This window comes from Ambystoma mexicanum, chromosome 5p (assembly GCF_040938575.1).
Source record: "Ambystoma mexicanum isolate Mex_15411 chromosome 5p, UKY_AmexF1_1, whole genome shotgun sequence".
In the NCBI taxonomy this organism is placed as follows: Eukaryota; Metazoa; Chordata; class Amphibia; order Caudata; family Ambystomatidae; genus Ambystoma; species Ambystoma mexicanum.
The window spans coordinates 1,227,552,825-1,227,571,944 of NC_090930.1; the positions used below are offsets into that span (position 1 = coordinate 1,227,552,825).

Sequence of the window (19,120 nt, forward strand, 5' to 3'; positions counted from 1 at the left end):
CTGCACTGACAGAGGGCACTCCAGCTCATCGTAGGATTGCTTCCCAGAGAGCCCTGCTGGCAGCGCTACTCCCCAGCTTGCATGGGCCACCCTTGGATGATGGAACCCATGCATACTGAATCTCCTGCCCTCACCCCTCCTTATCCTACTCGGGTGGAGGCAGATGGCTCCAAAACTGCACTGGACACCCACCTCTATGGGCCGCAACTGGGAAAACCTGCCTAGCCTCTCCACCACAAACTACTCTGGCCTTTATTCCCACCCTTTCCTCACTAGCAATTTCCCAGCAACAACTCATTCCAGATTGCATGTTTTCTTCATTTTTTACATTTCTTTTTACCCCTTCACCCCAGGGACATAGTAGTTTTATAGCCAATGCCCTCAGGCTAAATGCCCTTGCTGTGCTGTGTCCTTTAACTCACTATTGAGTGCCCATAACCCCTGTTCCTAATTTTTGTGTGTTTAATGTGTGTGCAACTCCATAACATAGATTTGCTAGTTCACTTTCAAACAGGAGGTGGAAAATATATTCAAAATTGTGTCTGAATCTGGGGTCTTCAGAATGAATCCTTAAATAACAATATGCTGATGCACTCATTTGAGTGGATCTTTAATCATATCTTCCTCCTTTTCCTGTAGAAAAGAATAGAGGAAAATAATGTGCTTCTATAATTTTTCCCCCGGTGTGCATTGGGGTCCTTTGGCTTGACACATTTTATATGTTTCTAATGCATCATCAATGTGGTCTTTGGAGTGTAGTGGATGAATTGTATACTGGTCTAAAATGTTGGCTGCAGTAACATGATCTATACATTCAAATTGGCCAGTTGCTGGTGAATCGTGAATTATTTGGGTAGTTTCTCTTATGTTTATCTCTATGTTTATATCTTTGTAGTATTCATTGTTTTCTTTCAGATATTGTAGGTCTTGTCTAACTTTGTTTAAGTCGACTAGTTGTTGCCAAATTATTTTCACTTTTGTTGGTACACCATTAACTAGTACAATCAAAGGATGATCTATTGGCCATTGAACTCCTAGAGTTTCTATATTTTCTTTAAGATCTAATGGCAAATATGCTACTCTGCCACGGATACCTTTTAGTAACTCAGATGGAGGCAATTTGACTGTTTTTGGTTCAAGGCATATTATAGCTTGAAATTGATGTTTTGTTTGGATTATAATGCTCTCATACAAGTTAAGTTGTTGGATAGCCTTTGAAAGTGAGGATTTTCTTAGTTATTAGTGATTGCACATGATGGCATTTGGTTATTGTCAAGCTTTGTATTGCAATGTGTGCAAACTATTCAGGGGTCAGTTATTTTGTATTTATTTTCTGCTGTTAGATATAAAGCTAATTGGAACCATTGGGATTCTTCATTTTCCTCTGTTTTGTAAGCCATATGTAATATTGGTGTGCTCATTTATCATTTTTTTTAAAAAAAAGGTTCTGTGACAACAGACACATACTTGTTCTGGTATTTCGGCAGATGTATTTTGAAACGTAGCTATTTCTTTTTTGTATGTGTTTGTTAGGAGGTTGGTGTTTGTGAGGTTTTCACTAATGTTTTCTGAAGTTCCTAATTTTCTAAGGCAACTTCTGTTCAAAAGTTTTTATTTTGGATGTGCCCTATTTCTGTAAGCAGTTCTTTGGCTGTTCCATGTAGGAGAAAGTTATTTACATTTTGCAGTTTTTGAGCAGGACTTTCTGCATAGTATGGTCTATGCACACTGTTCCGTATAGCGGAATGGTGTGTTGCTAACATTTTGATTTGGTGGAAGGTGCTTTTGCAAGCAGTTCCTGAAATGCTGCCTAATGAATGTGTTTGAAGTCCATTGTGGCTGTGCACTGGACACAGGTCTATGGTCTTTTAGTTTCACATAGAAAATGAGGAATTGTCGCAAAGATTTAAAGTATTTTTGCCAAACATTACACTTTGAGCTGCATTTCCATTTGTACCATGGACAGTTTGTTTGTGTGAAAGGAACATTGGTTGAAAGTGTGTTGGGGATGTTCTTTCCATAATGGTGTTTCCTACTATTTCCTACCCTCTCCCATTACTGTCTATGGCAATTGCTTGTAATGTAAAAGAAAACATCCAAGACTTGATAAGCACCTATACATTGGAATGGGTCACGTTGGCAAGTATGCATGTACTGCCAACATATTAAACTTCCACACATCAAGTGTCATTTAATAATAGTGTACACATCTTTTTAATCTGCTTTTCCTTTATTTTAGAAACACATTGCCCACAGTGTTGCTATAAATCCACATATTCATTTTTTTAACTTTCATGAACATCGTTCTAAAAATAAACTTTTTTAAATGCCCATCATTGTAACTCCCACTTGATGTGAGCAGTTGCTGACTGCTGCAATTCATGGCATTTGATAGAGTGGTTAAAAAAAAGAAAATGCTTATCGAGAAGCTTATTACAGGGTACGTTGGAGCACCCTGTATATATATACATTTGTAGAAGAGTTGACAAAAATACTTATAAACATACCTGTACTAAGTCTTAATAGATGCAGATGTTGTTGAATCTGCAAATAGAAATCTTGGAGAGTTTTAGAGTAGTTTTTGATGCAGGGGGCTGTAACTGGATACATGTACTCTGAGAGTTCAGTAGTGCATATGAAGTGTAGAACTGAGATGACAGCATTACATGAAGAATTGTTGGATGTGAATGATTGATGGATGTATAACTATTTGAAAGCAGCCAATGAGGGAGTGTTACAAACATAAAGGTAAGGGGAAAAGGGTTGCCGTGTGAAACAGTGTCTGCAGACACTGCAGTAGTTGTAGACACCACACGTGTCATTGGGTCTTTCAAGGATTTCTGGAATGGAAGGGGTACTGCAGAGAAAGCAAACAGTCGTAGATGTCTGTGGACATCGGAGGATCAGCCAACCAGGTTTCCTGGCTGTGGTGTACAGGAAGAAAGTATTGCAAGAGTTATCTTTGTTGTGTGCAGTGACGATGGCTATGTCTTTGAAGAAGCAAAGAGTAGGAAATCTGGGAGAATCTTTGATCCATTGGCTGAAGGTGTATTCTGAGCACTGTGGAAAGCCTGAGAATCTTGGATTAGATGAATTTCAAGTTTCATGGTATGGAGTTCGCAAAATTAAGTGGGTGGAATTTCTCCCATTTTGCGAGAAAATGGTTCACTTGAAGCATACGGATATCATTGTAGTTCACTGTGGAGGTAACAGTTTGGGCTATGTTACCGGAATTCCATTACAGTTTGCAATAAAGGATACATTTGGAAAGTTGATGAAACTGTTTCCACATTCTAAAATCATGAATTATTTTTTAAGAAAAATAATTCAATTCAGCAGACTATTTGTTAGTTTAGTAAATAAAACCAAATAATCCCAAATATATATAAAAGCCAAATTGTTTTTTTTTTACCGAAAAAATGATTACAATTATTTTCTTTCCACCACCCCATGCCTGGGCTCCTGTGATTTGTTTAAGTTCTATTGTTTTTATATCCTTTCTTTTTTTTAGTTCTTTTTTTTAACTGTGAATGGTGGCTCCTAAAGGAACTGTTTTCCATGATTGCTTTTTTGTTTTTTATAGGAGAGGTAAGATAAGGTGGGGGATGAAAGGCATGGAAGGGAGGGAAGATGTTGCGCAGGTCTTAAATTTAAGGTAGGTGGTAGTGTTTCTCATAGTCCTTGACCGCAGCCTCGAAAGCACTTTGAAATTGCTCCCCCATGCATATCGGTGCTTCGCAGTACAAACATAGTACTGTGATCCTCAAAAGGTAAGGGTCAACAGCCTTCTGAATGACCTGCGATGCAGACACCAGGATTCTCTGTCCCAGAGGAGAATTTTGTGTAGTGGCAGAAGTGGTCTAGGAAGATGGGGTAGAGGCCATCAACATGCATCTCTCTGAGAAAGGAAAAGTCTTTCTCAGAGCACCCGAGTTGTTGGATCTGGTGTGACAGTGCATGGAGGTGGTCCCATATGAGTACAGCCCAGGTGCTGCAGGTAGGCACTGTCTCTACCTCATCTTGCTCTTCCTCTTCATCCTCTTCTGCATCTCTGTACCTGTTCCCCTGACCAGGCCCTCCAGATGGTTGTTGTGGTGGAGGGCATTCGTGGTTGTGGAGGAGGAATGGCCATGACTGAAGCCATTGATGCTGGTTGCAGTTGGTTTGCCAAAGCAGGGGCTCTAAAATGCTCTCTCCCGGAGTGGCAGATTGAGAATGACTAGAAGTAATAGGTGGGGCCATTCAGAGGAACTGACCATCTGCGTGACTCTCTGCGGACTAGCAAGCCAAAAATAGGCTTTGGAAAGTTGTAAAAAGTTGTGAGATCAACTAAAATGGCAGTTTAAAACTGTCCGCGTTCACGGACACCACCCGTGGACACTCCGTCACACCACACGGGTGCAGTGATATGATGACGTCCCAAACATATGCTGCGCTGATGGCTATCCACGAACACTATCAGGTGTCAGAAAACCAGTTGCATGGGCATGGATGTCCCCAAATGGGTGTGCTGTCCACTGACTAAGTAACATATGTTATGCGAGACTGTACATAATCAGACCCAGCACAATGTCTGCAGACGCCCCATATTGAGAACAGATACCCCAGACTGTCATATTGTCAGTGGACAACTAAATGAGGTTTTAAAAATTAAACGTTGACAGAACAGTATACAACATTTTTATAGCATACAAAATATGATTCATGTAAAGTATGTGCTTTAAGAAAGGAAGATAGTATTATTTGAATGAGCTCTTTATAAATTACTTTATTAGTTTATATCAAAATATGTATTGTGAACCATTAGAGATGTCATCATCACTCATTTCGTCTTTTGGGAGGTTTTCTTTCAACCACACAAGTGTGTTTGCCATTTCTGAGAAAATAGAAAAATATTGCTTTTTGCTTATAGGAAATATTTACATAATGAATGGTAATAAAAAAAAAAAAATTTACTATTTGGTCAAATGTTGTTTTGCAATGAGCACCTGGTGTATGTGGGTCTGTATGAAGAGTTGTCTTGAAGTGGTAATATGAGGTGTACAGCTATGGTTTGTGCATGGTGCATTCCATTATATTGTGTGCTAAATGAAAAAAAAAGAATGTGTACATTTTGAAATGATGATTTGTACAAAAACATATATTTGGGTGTAATAAATATAAGCTATGTTATTGTATGTATGTGTGCTTGTTAGTTGAAGGGTACAACATTTTCTGTGGTCCAATGTGCTTCTGGGCTTTGAGAATGCTACCTGCTGTCCATGGACATTGGCACTTTCCGCGGCCTCTAGAGCTGCTACATTGTGGGTGAGTATAATATAAGCAACTTGTAGCAAATTAAGGGTGCACTGGTAAAAACCTATGAAATTCAGTGAAGACACTTTGTTAAAGGGATACACCAATAAAAAACAATGGAATTCAACCTTGTATTCGAATCCCCTTGTAGGGAATTTTCATCAAAAGTAATTTCATGTGTGATGTCATCAGGGGTATCATCAATGACATTTGTGATGTCATATTTGGTGTTCTGGGTGTTAGTCTTAGCAGTGCGCAATGGTGACGCAAGTTGTAACCATAACGTCCCCTTAACTATGTTTTTTCACTGAATTTCATAGGTTTTTATTAGTGCAAATTAACCATAATTTCCCTTTAACAAAGTTCTTTCACTGAATATATAGATATATCTACAGAAGCCTTTCTTGTTTATTATAGAAAACTCAACACCAATTGTACAACTCTCTTCTTACTGACAAAGGAAGTTATTTTGCCTGTTATATGGGCTGCTGGAAATATGTGTTGCTGTTTTCAGAGGATCTAAATGGAAATCTTGCAATGCAATATACCATACACTCCAGGACTTTCTTTGTGCCTGTGCACTCTGTATGCAGCTGCCTAGTGTCAAATTGTCTTTTTCCTTGTGTATGTTCAACCGGAGCCATTGTTGACCCTTATTGGAGTCAAGATTCTATTGACACGTTGCAATTGATTTGGTTTGCAGGAGAAATGCATATATTCATAGAATCTTCTCTTTCTTCCTCCCTGAAGCTGCACACTGATCAGGATCACGGAGATGGGAATTTAAAATACATACTGACAGGAGATGGGGCCGGCAGCGTGTTTGTGATAGATGAAAACACTGGAGACATCCATGCCGCAAAGCGATTGGATCGAGAGGAGCGTGCCCAGTATGTGCTGCGCGCCAAAGCAATAGACAAAAAGACTGGCAGGCAATTGGAACCCGAGTCTGAGTTCATCATTAAAATCCATGACATCAATGACAACGAGCCAAAATTCACAAAGGAGCTGTACACTGCAAGTGTTCCTGAAATGTCGGAAGTTGGTAGGTACAAAATCATTTTCTGTAAAGAATTAGTGCTATAGAAATCAAGGAGTTGTTTATTCGCTGTCTGTACATCATATATAAATGTCTTTCTTGCAGGGTTTTAAGTTCCTTTTGTTGTGTTTGATCATGGTTCACCACTCAATACAAAAGTGCTAGTACATAATACTGTACAAACCTGTGACTCTTGTCTGAAATCTGCACTTTAAGCACAGTGTGTTGCATTACCTTTTAAGCAGTCCCATTTTCTGTGGGGATGCTTCCGATTTTCTTTTCTTTTTTTATGTGTGTGTGTCTCCTCTTCGAACAGATGGTTTTCTTTCAAATGTTAACTTGTAAACTTGTTTCTATTCTATTCTTCGACAATATGTACAATTCTGAATAGTGCGGGTCATTATTTCAATGAAGACAGCAGAGAGATGCAGAGAATCATGCCATACAGGGTTCTCTGACAAATAATAAAATATAAACTCTTGATAATTTTCATAATTGAAGGAACATTGGCAGCTTCAATAGTATGACCTATTTGTGTTTACATCTTTATTGTTATCAAATTTAGTGATATTACTGTAAAGGAATCCACAATTAAAAGCACACCTGAGAAATGCTCTGCCAGTTTATTTATTTGTATTATAATACTACAAATGCATTTGGCTTAAAGTGGCTTTGCTTTCAGGGAAATGGAAGAACATTGTGTTCAGTAAATGTGCATGAACTAGAAAGGCTGACCATATTATTCATTTGAATGAGTATAATGTTAAATAAATATGATTTGATGAAATAATCAACAGACGGGTGTGTGAAACATATTTGCAAATCTGTGCATCTTGCTGGCTATCAACGCTCATCAGCAAATTTGCATTTTTTGCATTTCGTCAAATGTGACAGAATCAATTACGCATTAAGGCTCTGATTCATGGATTTTTTTGCACTGTTCGTAGTGACTTTGCATATCTGAAAAGTGACTTTGTACTGCCAACACACTCAGATTCATGGAACTGTGCAAAGTGTATTTTTGCAATGCAAAGTGTTTTGCTTTATCGGGGTTGCGTGTGTAGATCCCCTACTTACGTTCTCTGGACCTTTGCAAAAGTAATCATTGGACTCAGGTACAGGATTACACATAACACATCAGTGATAGTTATAAGAAAATGGCGCATTATAGGCCCTTTATTCAATTGTAATATACAAATAGAAAGAATAAACACTTAATCGGTTATATATAAACAAAAGTAACAAAAGACTTGACCGTTAAGATCACGACAGGAGACACCTTCATCTTGGCCATGACAACACTGCTTAGTCCCACAGCAGGAAGGCAAAGATGTTGATCATTCTAATGGGATCTGGAGCGGAGCGTCCTCCCATCCAGTGAGTCTGCAACACCCGGGGTCCAACTGCTAACTCTGAATTCCAAGAGGAAAACCATAGTCTATTGTGGGGGCTACTTTCAATCCCTGCCCCTCATGAATTACCATGCTGCCCTCGGCCGAAGAGCAGACAATAAGCATGAGGCATAAACAGAGTGGAATATTCCAGTTAGAAGTGGAAAAAAAGACAATCTTCCCTCCTTGCTGTTGTTCCCACTGCCCCTTATCACTGCACCTGCAGAGTGCTCTGACTCCCTTTCTAGCTTGTCCTTCAGCGGACAATACATTAACTTTTCTCCCCAGCTGGCTCAGCTGACATAAATATGTGACCTTGTCTCCGCAGTGGAAATACATGTTTGCTAGCTGAGCTGAGGAAAATGTAGGCTTTCATTACTGGTTTCTTGTGGTAAATGGAAGTGAATATCCAAGATGGTTGCGCATTGACGCCATGTTTTCTGGCTCATTTAGCTCAAGCCCTACAGAAAGTTAGTGAAAAAGTCAGTGCATAGTCATTTTTCCAGTACAAAATGACTTTGCACAGATTTTGCACTGCAAAAATATACTTTGCACAGTTCCATGAAACAGGGTTTGTGTCGGCAGTGCAAAGACACTTTTCAGCACAAAGTCACTTTTCCGCAGAGCAAAGTCTCTATGAACCGTACAAAGAAATTCATGAATCGGGCCCTGAATCTGTAATTTGATATGTAATGTCCTGTATCTGTACAATGTGTTACTGGGCAGAGTGTACAGTAAAACACGTCCTGTGGGATTGGCCAACAAAAGACGTATGTAATACAATTCTTTGTGATGCAGCTAAACAGTACTATATGCAACATATTCTGTATACTGTAGGCTGACCATATGCCAACCATAGGTGCTTAGTCAAGATTAATGAATTTTGCTGTGGCCCCTAACAGTATTAGTGCGTGGCAGTGTTTAAGTGTATAGTCTGGAGTGTATCCCTTTGCTTTTCTAGTGGTTTAGGAAAATGTCTTTTTCTGAAACAAAACATGTGAGTGCAGTTACTGGTGGGTACAACCCATTATAATATGTATTCTTTGTACTGTGCACAGGAATATGTATACCTGGCTGTTTGACATACATTCTGATTGGTTAGCATACTTTTATGAGACACATGTTGCAATAATGGAAAAGAACAAGCAATTTAAATGTGTTAAACTCCCAAGAACTATTAACATTTATTTTGAATCACAAACTTGCAGGATTTACTTTTCTCCAATTATGGTTGTTATAGGTATAGATTGTGTCAATATGTAACACAATTGTACACACATTTCCCTTCGATAATGTAGTTAACAGTAATGTAGTCAAATTATTCATCAAACATCCACATTGAGCTCATTTACTAAGAGATATCTGTGTCAATAGTAGAGCTTTTTTGTTGTCCCTGCTTGCTCCTTCCAGCCCATGTGATTGCAAGCCAGCACATCTCTGTTTTCCCTTGAATCCAGCAACAGCAATCCCTGCTCACTCCCTTCTGGAGTTTAGATGAAGACTATCCCTGCGTTTGGATTACCATTCTATCTGGCATTTGTCCCTGAGCATCCATTTTGTAAGCAGGTAGCTCTCTGATTGTTCCTTCAAAGTCATGTGATTTCAGTTCCGTAGAGCAAGTTTTCCCCAGCCTTTTCCTTTCATGTAGAGAGCTTGTCATGGTTTCTCGAAGTCAGTGGCCAACAGCAACAACCACTGCACACTGCCTGGTGATCTGAAGATTGAGCTGAACTCATGTAGATCCCTGAATGTGACCCAACACTTTCCTTGGCCTTTGACCCCGAGTGGCCATTGGGAAGCAGGCATCTCCCCGATTGTACCTTCCAGCCCATGGTATCAGGTAATATTATCCCCATATATATGGTCACCGTACATAATATCGCCGGGAAAAGGTTGTGGCGATATTACATGGGTGACCATATATATGGTGATTGGGGCAGCCAAAAAAAAGAAAAAAGAAGAAAAATAAGAAAAAAGAAAAAGAAAAAAAAACGGGTTTGGGAGTTGCGGGGGTGTCCCCTGCATGTTCCATGCAATAATGTCCCCACAAAAAACGGCCATTTTTCGGCGATATTTTTGCATGGCGATATATTTGTGGGGACATTATTACATGGAACCCAGCCCATGTGGTCACCAGACTGCAGACATGTTTTTTCCAGCCATCCCCAGGGGAGGAGAGTGCTCCTTATTGTTTCCTGGAAGCTATCACCAACAACCCCTGCTCGTTTCCTGCCGGAAAGGGAGTTGGAGCTGAGGGGAAGGATATTTCTGTTAGTGGACCAACATTTCACCAAACCTTTGTCCTTGAGCGTTTTGGAAGTGGACAGCTACCGGCTTTGAGCCCATTTGCACCCAGTATATCCCTGTCCATATGTGTCTCATGGAAGGCTTTGCTTGGTCCTTTTAGAGCCCAGTGAGGCCTCAAACCTCTATTACCCGCCTTTATCCTGAGCAGCACAGCTACACTGAGCTCTACAGTAAATTACAATTTCCAAAGACTTAAAAAATACAAGTATAGTTAGTTTTACTGATAGGCCACTCATATTAGGAGCACCAAGAAATGGGATTCACATATTCAATGCAGTGATGAAAAGATAGAAACATTTATGAACCTTTCTTTTCTGACGACCTCAAAAGATGAGCAGTCCAGAAAACGTGAAGTTCATTTCATGCAGGGAACCCTACACGAAAGCCCACAAAGTAAAGTTCAGAAAATAGGCATGTATCATTTGTTCTGAGATATTCCGAAGTATAGTTAAACTGTAGAAACTGAAAACAGAAACAAAATACTAAAATGCTGGTAACAATAAATGAGAGTGGAATATCAGATATTTTATTGAGAAACAAATACTATCGCATTGGAATTGCAACAGTTAAAAGCGCTTATGCTGACTTGATAAAGGTCGAAATTCCCATTTCTAATACCAGCACTTTTGTAAGAAAAAAGCAGCTGAATGAGAGAGAAGCAACATACTGTAAGAGTAAGTAGCCCTGGGAGTAAACCATGAACTAGTTTCTTTGTACAGTCTTTCCAAAACAAATGAAAACAAAATAAAATTCCTTTTTTTCTGAAATGAAAATGATTCATGCACAGAAATACTGTTAACATTTTAAAGTGGATGTGGGGTGAAATAAAGGATGGGGAACCAGAATTCATGGTTTTTGGACTGTTGTGTTGGCGGTAGAATGACAACGCAGTGCAGGCTCTAAAAGCACTAACATGTCCTCATCATTAGCAGACCAACATCAGTAATGCCTCTCAGTCACACTTAGAGGTAACTGTTTCCCAACCACATGCACAATGGTGCAACCCAGTCCCACTTTTCTTTTTGTCAGACATGTAGGGGTAGTGGCACATGACAACCCATATTCTTCAACTTTGCTGTGGTGTCTGGAGTGGGTAGATACATCCCCATAGTCTGCCACAATAAACTCCTCATTCATTTGTAAAATGTCAATTGTTCTACATGCAGCCCTGTATGGTTCTGACACATTTAATTCTGATTAACCCGCAATCACCAATCAAGGTTGAAAGGTGGTCCCTCAATAGTTCTTCTACCTCGTCATCAACTGCCAATTCATAGGTCTTTCCCACGCAGGAGAGGTTTACTTCATGCAGGTATACCAGAGAGAGCTTCTCACTGAGTAACACACTGTGACCTCTAACGCTGTTGGCAACCTCCTCAAAAGGAGACATAAGTGAGCAAATGCCAGTGGCTTGCTGTTAAGGAAACCCCATCCAGAGCTCTGCTGTGTGTATGTCTGTGTGTGTGTCTGTGTGTGTGTGTGCTGCAGTAGTCTGCAATGGCATTGCACTGGTCGCGCAGCCGTTCCCACATGTGCAAAGAATAGTTCGAATGAGTTACCAGTGAGGACTTCAGGTTATGCTGTGGCATCATCTGGCACACCTTTTTTTGGTACAGGACATTTCTCTTATGGTAAGCCCGGCTGAAATAAGCACTGCTCCTCTATGCTACTGCAACCATTTCTTTTACAGGCTGACAGTTGTTAAACATGTGAGTCCCAAGTGTAAGGCATGTGCAAAGTAAGGGATGTGCATAGTATTGCCAGTTGACAAAGCAGCAATTACATTCAAGCAAAGCCGAACCACAAATTACTTGGCCTTAACCACTTTGCCTACACCACCACCACCTTCTCTGAGATATCAACTCCCTTTGGGCTTTGCCCTGCAAACTGCTGGCTGGTGTCAGACAAGCATGTGCTGCTTACATGCATTATTGCAGGACCCCCTCTTGCGTGGTAAATGATGGAAAGGCGGCAATGATGGCAATATCGACATGGTCTGGCCACTGGCCGAACGTCACTCAAATTGTTGTTGTACCCATCCCACTTTGGCTAAAACCGGGCTGTATAATTCTGGTACTGCATTGAGTGAGAGAAAACAGTGTCTCAGAATGTCCCAGTGGAGATTGGCTGTTCCCAAAAGCCACTGCAATATAGGTTTCTCAATGCAAGTGTAGGGCACAGGGTCTGTTACAAATGTCATGGCAAGATTTGCATTGAGCAGTCATTGTCAGTCATGTGACCTGTGGCTTTTTGTCCATGCTGAAATGCTTCCACAAAACTGTTCTGGCGCAAATGGGATGCTACTGGTATACATTGCGGGGGCGCGAGGGGACCGGCTTAATGTTCCACTCCCAGGAAAAGCAATAGTGGTAATGTTTTGGGGTGTAATTGTGCAGACCGCCACTTGTATGCTGTGTGCCATGGTGAAAGATACCTTGTGGGTCTTTGAAGTTCTTCAAATGTCTGTGTACGGTGCCACAGAGATTAGGTGCCCATGTGGGTCGCTGTATTTTCTTGGGACACAGATTTATGACATATTGTGTAAGTGGCCAGATTTCTTTTGCATTTTTTGTAATGTCCTGCCAGACTTTGGATTTTCATTGTGGCCTAACCACCCACAGGGTGGTTTCTTCTGAACATGGCGCCAGTGTTGGCAATGGGGGGAGTGGTGGTGGTGTTCATTTAGGTGGATGATAATACAAAGGCCTTTTTTACATATAGTCTGTACAAAGGTTGGCAGCATAACTTTGGTACTTCTGCCTCCGTGTCTGTGGTCTAAGTATGCGCCTGCTCTTCATAACTATTCTAACAGACTTCCATTAGCAATGCACGTCCGGGTACAGACTCTTATAAAAAAAAATCATCTTTATCATAATCGTCATAATCAGCAATCTCATCTTAAACATCTTCACTTTTGTCTGACTCCTCCTCAGTGGATAGGAGCTTAGGAAACAGAGGCCTGGATCTTTCAATTTCAACCTGCAATTCAAGGGCACTCTGTGTTGTTCTCTACTCATCCTCATGCAACCGCCTTGGAAAGTCCGGGTGCACAGTCATTGTGGTTCAATTCCTGTGCAGGTCTTCCCCTACTTCTAGATCTTTTTGATACACCAGAAATATTTTCCACACCAGCATATTTCACTTAATTCAAGGGATGAGGGCTACTGAGAGGTATCTTCTTTCTCCCTGGGTGTGTGCCACGTTCTCACATGCCAAGTGGGATATCTCATTCACGTTAAGCTCAATAGCATGAACAGCACAAAGGGATTATCTGGGTGTCACCGTAGGACTCCTGAATGGTGGCCAACAAATCAAGAGAGCTTAACAAGTTTTGGGACTCCCTGAATGTCTACTCTGCGCCCAAGTGTCACTAAATGCCACCCGTGCAGTTCACTCACTTCCAAGGATGGCCAGTCATTGATAGCTATCTGCTCACTCCTTGAATATCTGTACCTTTGTCCCACCCCACTTGTCACATCACTGTCAACACAATAGCACACGCTGTGCTCAGGGATTCTTTGCTCCTTCCAACACCTGAGTGTCACTCAAGGGCACATGACACATGTATTCAGTTCAAGGTGACAGTCTGCTATCTCCTGCCTCTCTTAATGTCTGTAGCTTCTGCACTCTATGCGTCTTACATGAACATGTCAACAACAGCACAAGGTCCACCAATAGTTTCTTTGCTCCTCCCTGCTGCCAGTTGTCACCCAAGGTCACCTGCACTGATCCCTCAATTAAGTGTTTTCTCATGTTGCAACTGTAATTCTCTGCAGCCAAGTGTCTGCCAAGCGCACCAGCAGAGTCCACTTAATTCAAGAGACGGACACTGATAGTTATATCCTGCCTCACTGAATGTCTAATTTTCAGCCACCACAAATGTCATGTCAGCAGCCAAGTTCCAATGAGCCTCACAAAAAACTTCTTGTTCGGCTATTCCATTTACCACCAACCCTCACACCATCATGACCTATCCCAACTCTTCCTACAACTCAATCATTCTGTCAATTTCCTCGATTTTCTAAAGCCATCCTCCTCAAAAGGTCTGAAAGCTTCACAAAACTGCATGAAGTTCAACCACATAATGTAGCCAGCGCCATCTCCCACGCAACTGGACCAGATGAAACGCCTGCTTTTTTGCATGGCTTAGTGTATTAAGCAAGCATGCATTATTATATTAACATTATTATTATTATTATTATTATTATTATTATTATTATTATTGGTTATTTATAGCGTGATTAATATCTAGAGGTTTCTAAGTGCAAACCTGTGTAGCTCCGCATCCTTCCAAGGCGAGAACGTTGCCCCTGAGCTATCCTCCCGAGACAACAAAGATACACGTTTACAAGGACGCTGCAGCATTTTGATAATTTCCTTAAAACAGCTCAATCTTGCAGCTCTGTCACCAATCTGTTAGAGATACCAGTACCCTAATTCTCAAGTACACTTGCGTTTACGTTAGCACATTGTTTTCATGGTAATTGTGCATGTGATAGCTGTCCAGTTGCATTGCTTTGCAGATGTAGAAATTGATCAAATAGAGTATTTTCGGACACGTGTGGTGGAGCCACGGAGGGTTACCAATGCCTCTGTGCTTTCATGTCAGTGCCATGTGTGTGTGTTCGTGTGTGTGTGTGTTTCGGAAGTATATTGACCATTATCTGCTTCCATTTTATAGGTGCAGACGGCAATCTCAACAATGAACTATGTTGGGTGGTTAAATGTGGACGAATACATAGTTTGCCCCAGAAAGGGAAAACAAAGCTAAAGGAGCATCTACATCAGAGCGATATGCATCCTGGTCGAATTGCCTGTGTGAAATCCCGCATTACAGCGACCGTTTTAATTATGCATCCAAATACGTTTGAATTACATCCTTTATGGATTGTTGAGATGCAAGTCATATTATAATTAAAGAACATTATCTGTTGCCCTTAATTGATGATTTCCTGGATTCAGTCAGATGTACTGATCATTTTTAGGATGCAGCATTTGCACTAGGCTGCTTGCCAGCTGTGTGTCAGGTTCAGAGATAAATGGAAGGCCACCACCGAGCCCATTAGAATGTGCAGCATTAACACAGTGCCAAATATGCATGTCACTAATTTATGACACTGTTGCTTGAAATCACACTGCGATATCCAAACATGTTTGTAGTTGTTCAAGGGTGATTTTTAATGTTAGCCCATTTGTGGTTTAGTTTTAACAAACTAGAAAATTAACAAAACAACATCATGTCCATATTGTTCATGCATTTAGTTATGTAACCAGGGTTTCTGAGGCGCGAACTGCAAACAGTCACTTCGAAGCACCCCCAAAGCAAAGGGAAGTTGGAAAGGTATCTGATCTCCATAGCCTTTGGAGACACTCAGATCATTTAAATGCAATGAAGGGGAGCAAGGAGGAGACTGACTGATATTATAATAATAATAATAATAATAATAATAATTTGGCACTTATATCGCGCTACGAACCCTCGGGTATCTGAGCGCTGCTTATTATTACCCACGGTGTGTGGTGTAATGGAGGATGTAAATACACTAAGGAGATTAGGTGCACTTGACTGGAGGGATACGAATCAGAGACTCCCTTTCCAATAACAATATTTGAACAGACCCCAAAGTCATAGGGCGAATAGATCCATGCTGTATAGCCACCATCCTCAGTCTGGAATTTAAAGCCACATGATTCCTAAAAAGAACTGTTTGATATGTGCTGGTAGTTTGCTCCAAAGGGATGCTCCAACTACAGCAACAGTTGTTAACCTGTTTCATTCCTGAAAACAGCACCCACAGCTTGCCTAGAAGCAGCTGATCACAAGCACTTGGAAGGGAATTATTGCTTCCTTCTTTCTGAAGTTGGCAGGTCCCCAGTTTTAATAGGCCCTATGAGGGATGCAGACAGCTTTAGAGCAGATGTTTGCAATGACAGGGATACAGTTCAAGGAGATACGCTTGGGTCTAAAATGGCCCTAAGGTTTAAGGCTCGGGATTAACCTTTCTCCTTTGTTTTGACTAGTTTCAAGTTCCTGATTGAGATTGATCTAATAGAGAAGTCCAGTACGAGGCTATTATGTAAAACAAACATGAGAGACTCTTGGAAGGTGCCAGTTAAATGGTTTGAGTCATGTCAAGCAGGGGGTGTATTTGCCACAGGAAAATGGGGCTGAAAAGTTTCTTGGCCACACGGTTCAAATGAGAGGCAATTGTCAAATACAACTACCAGGTTCTTATTTGAGGAAGTGAAGCCAGGTAGAAGTCCAAGGCAGGAGGGTCAGATGAAGTCAAGAGAGAACATAACTGGTTTATCCAGGTAGATAATGTTAGTGTTCTACGGCATTGAGACATAGGTGCTTGTCAATCATCCAGTCCCAATTGGAAACAGACAGTTAGGAATGTAATGAAGAGCAGAACATCCTTAGGACCAACTTTGAGGAGAAGACAATGTGGGTATTATTCACAAAGATCTAAAAATACAGCATGAGGAGCTCCACCACATGTGTAAGATACTTTCTCAGAGGTGTAAGATATTAAATAGACATGATGATAGCATGGAGCCTTTGCACATAAGGGTAGTATGGTTGGAGTGAAAGGGGATTGGCTCTGCCGAGCCCACATTCAGAAAAAAAAATACTCCATACATCCAAGGATTATAGAATGTTTAACAGTATCAGAGAATGCCAGAGGTCAGGCGGATGAGAATGGCTATCAAATTGGCATACACCATTCTCAATGTAGCAAGCAGAAATCAAGGTTTCAAATGTCAATCTGTAAGTAGTGCATCCCAAATCAAAAACTGTACAGAAACTAATATCAGAATTTCAATAGTATGCAACCCCAAATAAATTATGAGCTGAAAAATGCTTGATTAATACAGAATCAATATTATGAACAAGACCTAAGTAAAAGAAAAGTCACAATGCTACAATATATATGGTTATGTTAAGTAGCTTATGCACTGCACCCATATTCAGCATAGCTTTCTTACATGGGCGTGTCTTGTCCAGAAATAAACGGATTATACCCCCTGCTTGGCTACACAGAGTTTGGTCTTTGGAGAAATGGAAAAAGATGAGAGGGAGGGAAAGCAGATGTCAGGATAGGAAAACACACTAACAATTGAAAGGCTGTGAAAGGGTTGAGGGAGAGGTATATGATTGTCATTAAAGGGGTGCCTGAGAAGTTATTGGAAATACAGAAACGAGAAAAAGAGGATCCAAACTGGAACCCTCCCGTCCCCTGCACACCTTTAAATTGCGTCAACAAGACGCCCAAACATTAGTTCAAAGAAGTTCGTTCATGGATCAAGATGTGAAGTGTGGAATTTTGAATTCCAGATAATGTTTTAGGTCTCCCCTGCCGATCCCAAGGGAAATAATGTTGGACCACAAGGCCAACTGTCATAAGTGACAGAGCCATGAATTGGCTGTGTAAAATTGTGGATGCAGAGATTGCAATGGAATAGAGTGAATAGAGACAGATAAGTAAATTCAGTAGTCCAACAGCTATACCTGCAGTGTTTTTTAGCTTATTGAGGGCAGGTTCACTAATGTGAGATTTATGTGAGATAACAGGAAGAGCATGGGAGAGCAAGTGTATTTGACAAGACGGAACTTGCAATTTCCACATAGTACAAACAGTGCATCAAGTGAGCTAACCACTCTTGCCTACGAGATACAAAATAGTAATCCCAATTGAAGAGTAGGTACACAGGAGTCAGAATACACTGATGAAGGAGCTAATTAATGTAGCCCAAATACAGGATGTTACAATCATGGCACGTTATGTTTAACAACATGAATACAACCAGTGGCTTCCTTTCCTTGTATCATCATAACGTGCCCCCTCTTTGTACAGTGATTGATTGAACAATACATTGAAGATCACATCATGAGAAGACAAACCACTTGGAGTTGCAGTGGCTTAATTGACTTTTTTTTCATAGTTTCATTATTTAGAGGCTTATTGCATAATTGTGCAAGCAAGCCACACTCAATATTATGGAATACAACTGTTTAACAATGTATTGCATACACTCTCACTGTAAGCATAGATAAGAAATCCCATGACTGTATGTCAACAATTAAACACAAACAAATAATAATGGGATAGTAATAAATTAAATAAATACAAACAGTATAAAGTACTACAGGATCAACTTTGAAGAGAAAAATGAATCATGTGATGAAGTTCCCTGTCCAGATCTTCATCTGTTGATCACAAGTCAGCTGACTCAAGGTACCTAGCCAAACCAGTTAGAGAAAAAATGCATTACTCATAATATCCCTGAGGAGCTATAACAAAACCCAGACCAGCCTTAGGGAAGACTGGAGAGCCTAGCCAATCCAAACTCTCACAGCCTTTCGTCTCACAGCTGCAGGTCATCCTCCTTAGTTCCATTCAGGGGGAAGGGGATGTTATTATATCAGCCACACAGCTCCGTTCAGTATGGAGGCTGGTAAAAGCAGGTGGCTTCTGTTTGGAGAAGGCTGGAAAGGAGAGAAGAGGTGTTGCAGAGTCTGGAGAGTGCTGCAGAGGGGAGCTGGTGAACTTGCAACAGGACAGAGGATGAGGTGATTTCTACAGAAGACAAGATAGTGGTGGGCATACAAAGGGAGAACAAGGAGAGAATGGGGAGGAAGTACAAATACAAGTGGAGTTGAAGGCAGTAGTAAGAACAGGGGAAAGAAGGGGGAAGTAAAACCAGGAGGAGAATGGAAGTTGGTAGTAGGAACAAGGGAAACGTGGGAGGAAATAAAACCTAGAGTGGAGTTAAGGGAAGGAGTAACATTAAAAGGCTGGAGGGAGGAAGTGAGACCTGGAAAGGAGTGGAAAGTGGCAATAGGCCAAATTGAAGGTAAGAAGACAGTGATGGATCAGCAGGATGAGGGACTAGAAGGGAATGAGGAAACAGAGGACAGAATGTCTTCAAACAAGAAGATGTTTGAAGATCGGCTAGAGATGGAGGAGGAATGCAATAGAAAAAGGAACAGCACCGGAGAAAATAAATATGGACTTTATCAAGGTATTGAAAACAGAGGCGAAGAACTATAAGTTGTTAGTCAACTTTACGTAGGTAGTACTGG

General features: G+C 40.8%; 1 protein-coding gene across 1 annotated transcript in view; it reads left to right on the forward strand.

The window, feature by feature from the left end:
- The window catches only part of LOC138481513 (cadherin-9-like), a 1,092,027-nt gene that overhangs the window by 644,534 nt on the left and 428,373 nt on the right, over positions 1-19,120 (forward strand). The window contains exon 3 of the mRNA XM_069613698.1: positions 6,046-6,340. Coding sequence (XP_069469799.1) covers positions 6,046-6,340 — 295 coding nt within the window. The remainder of the gene's footprint in view (positions 1-6,045; positions 6,341-19,120) is intronic.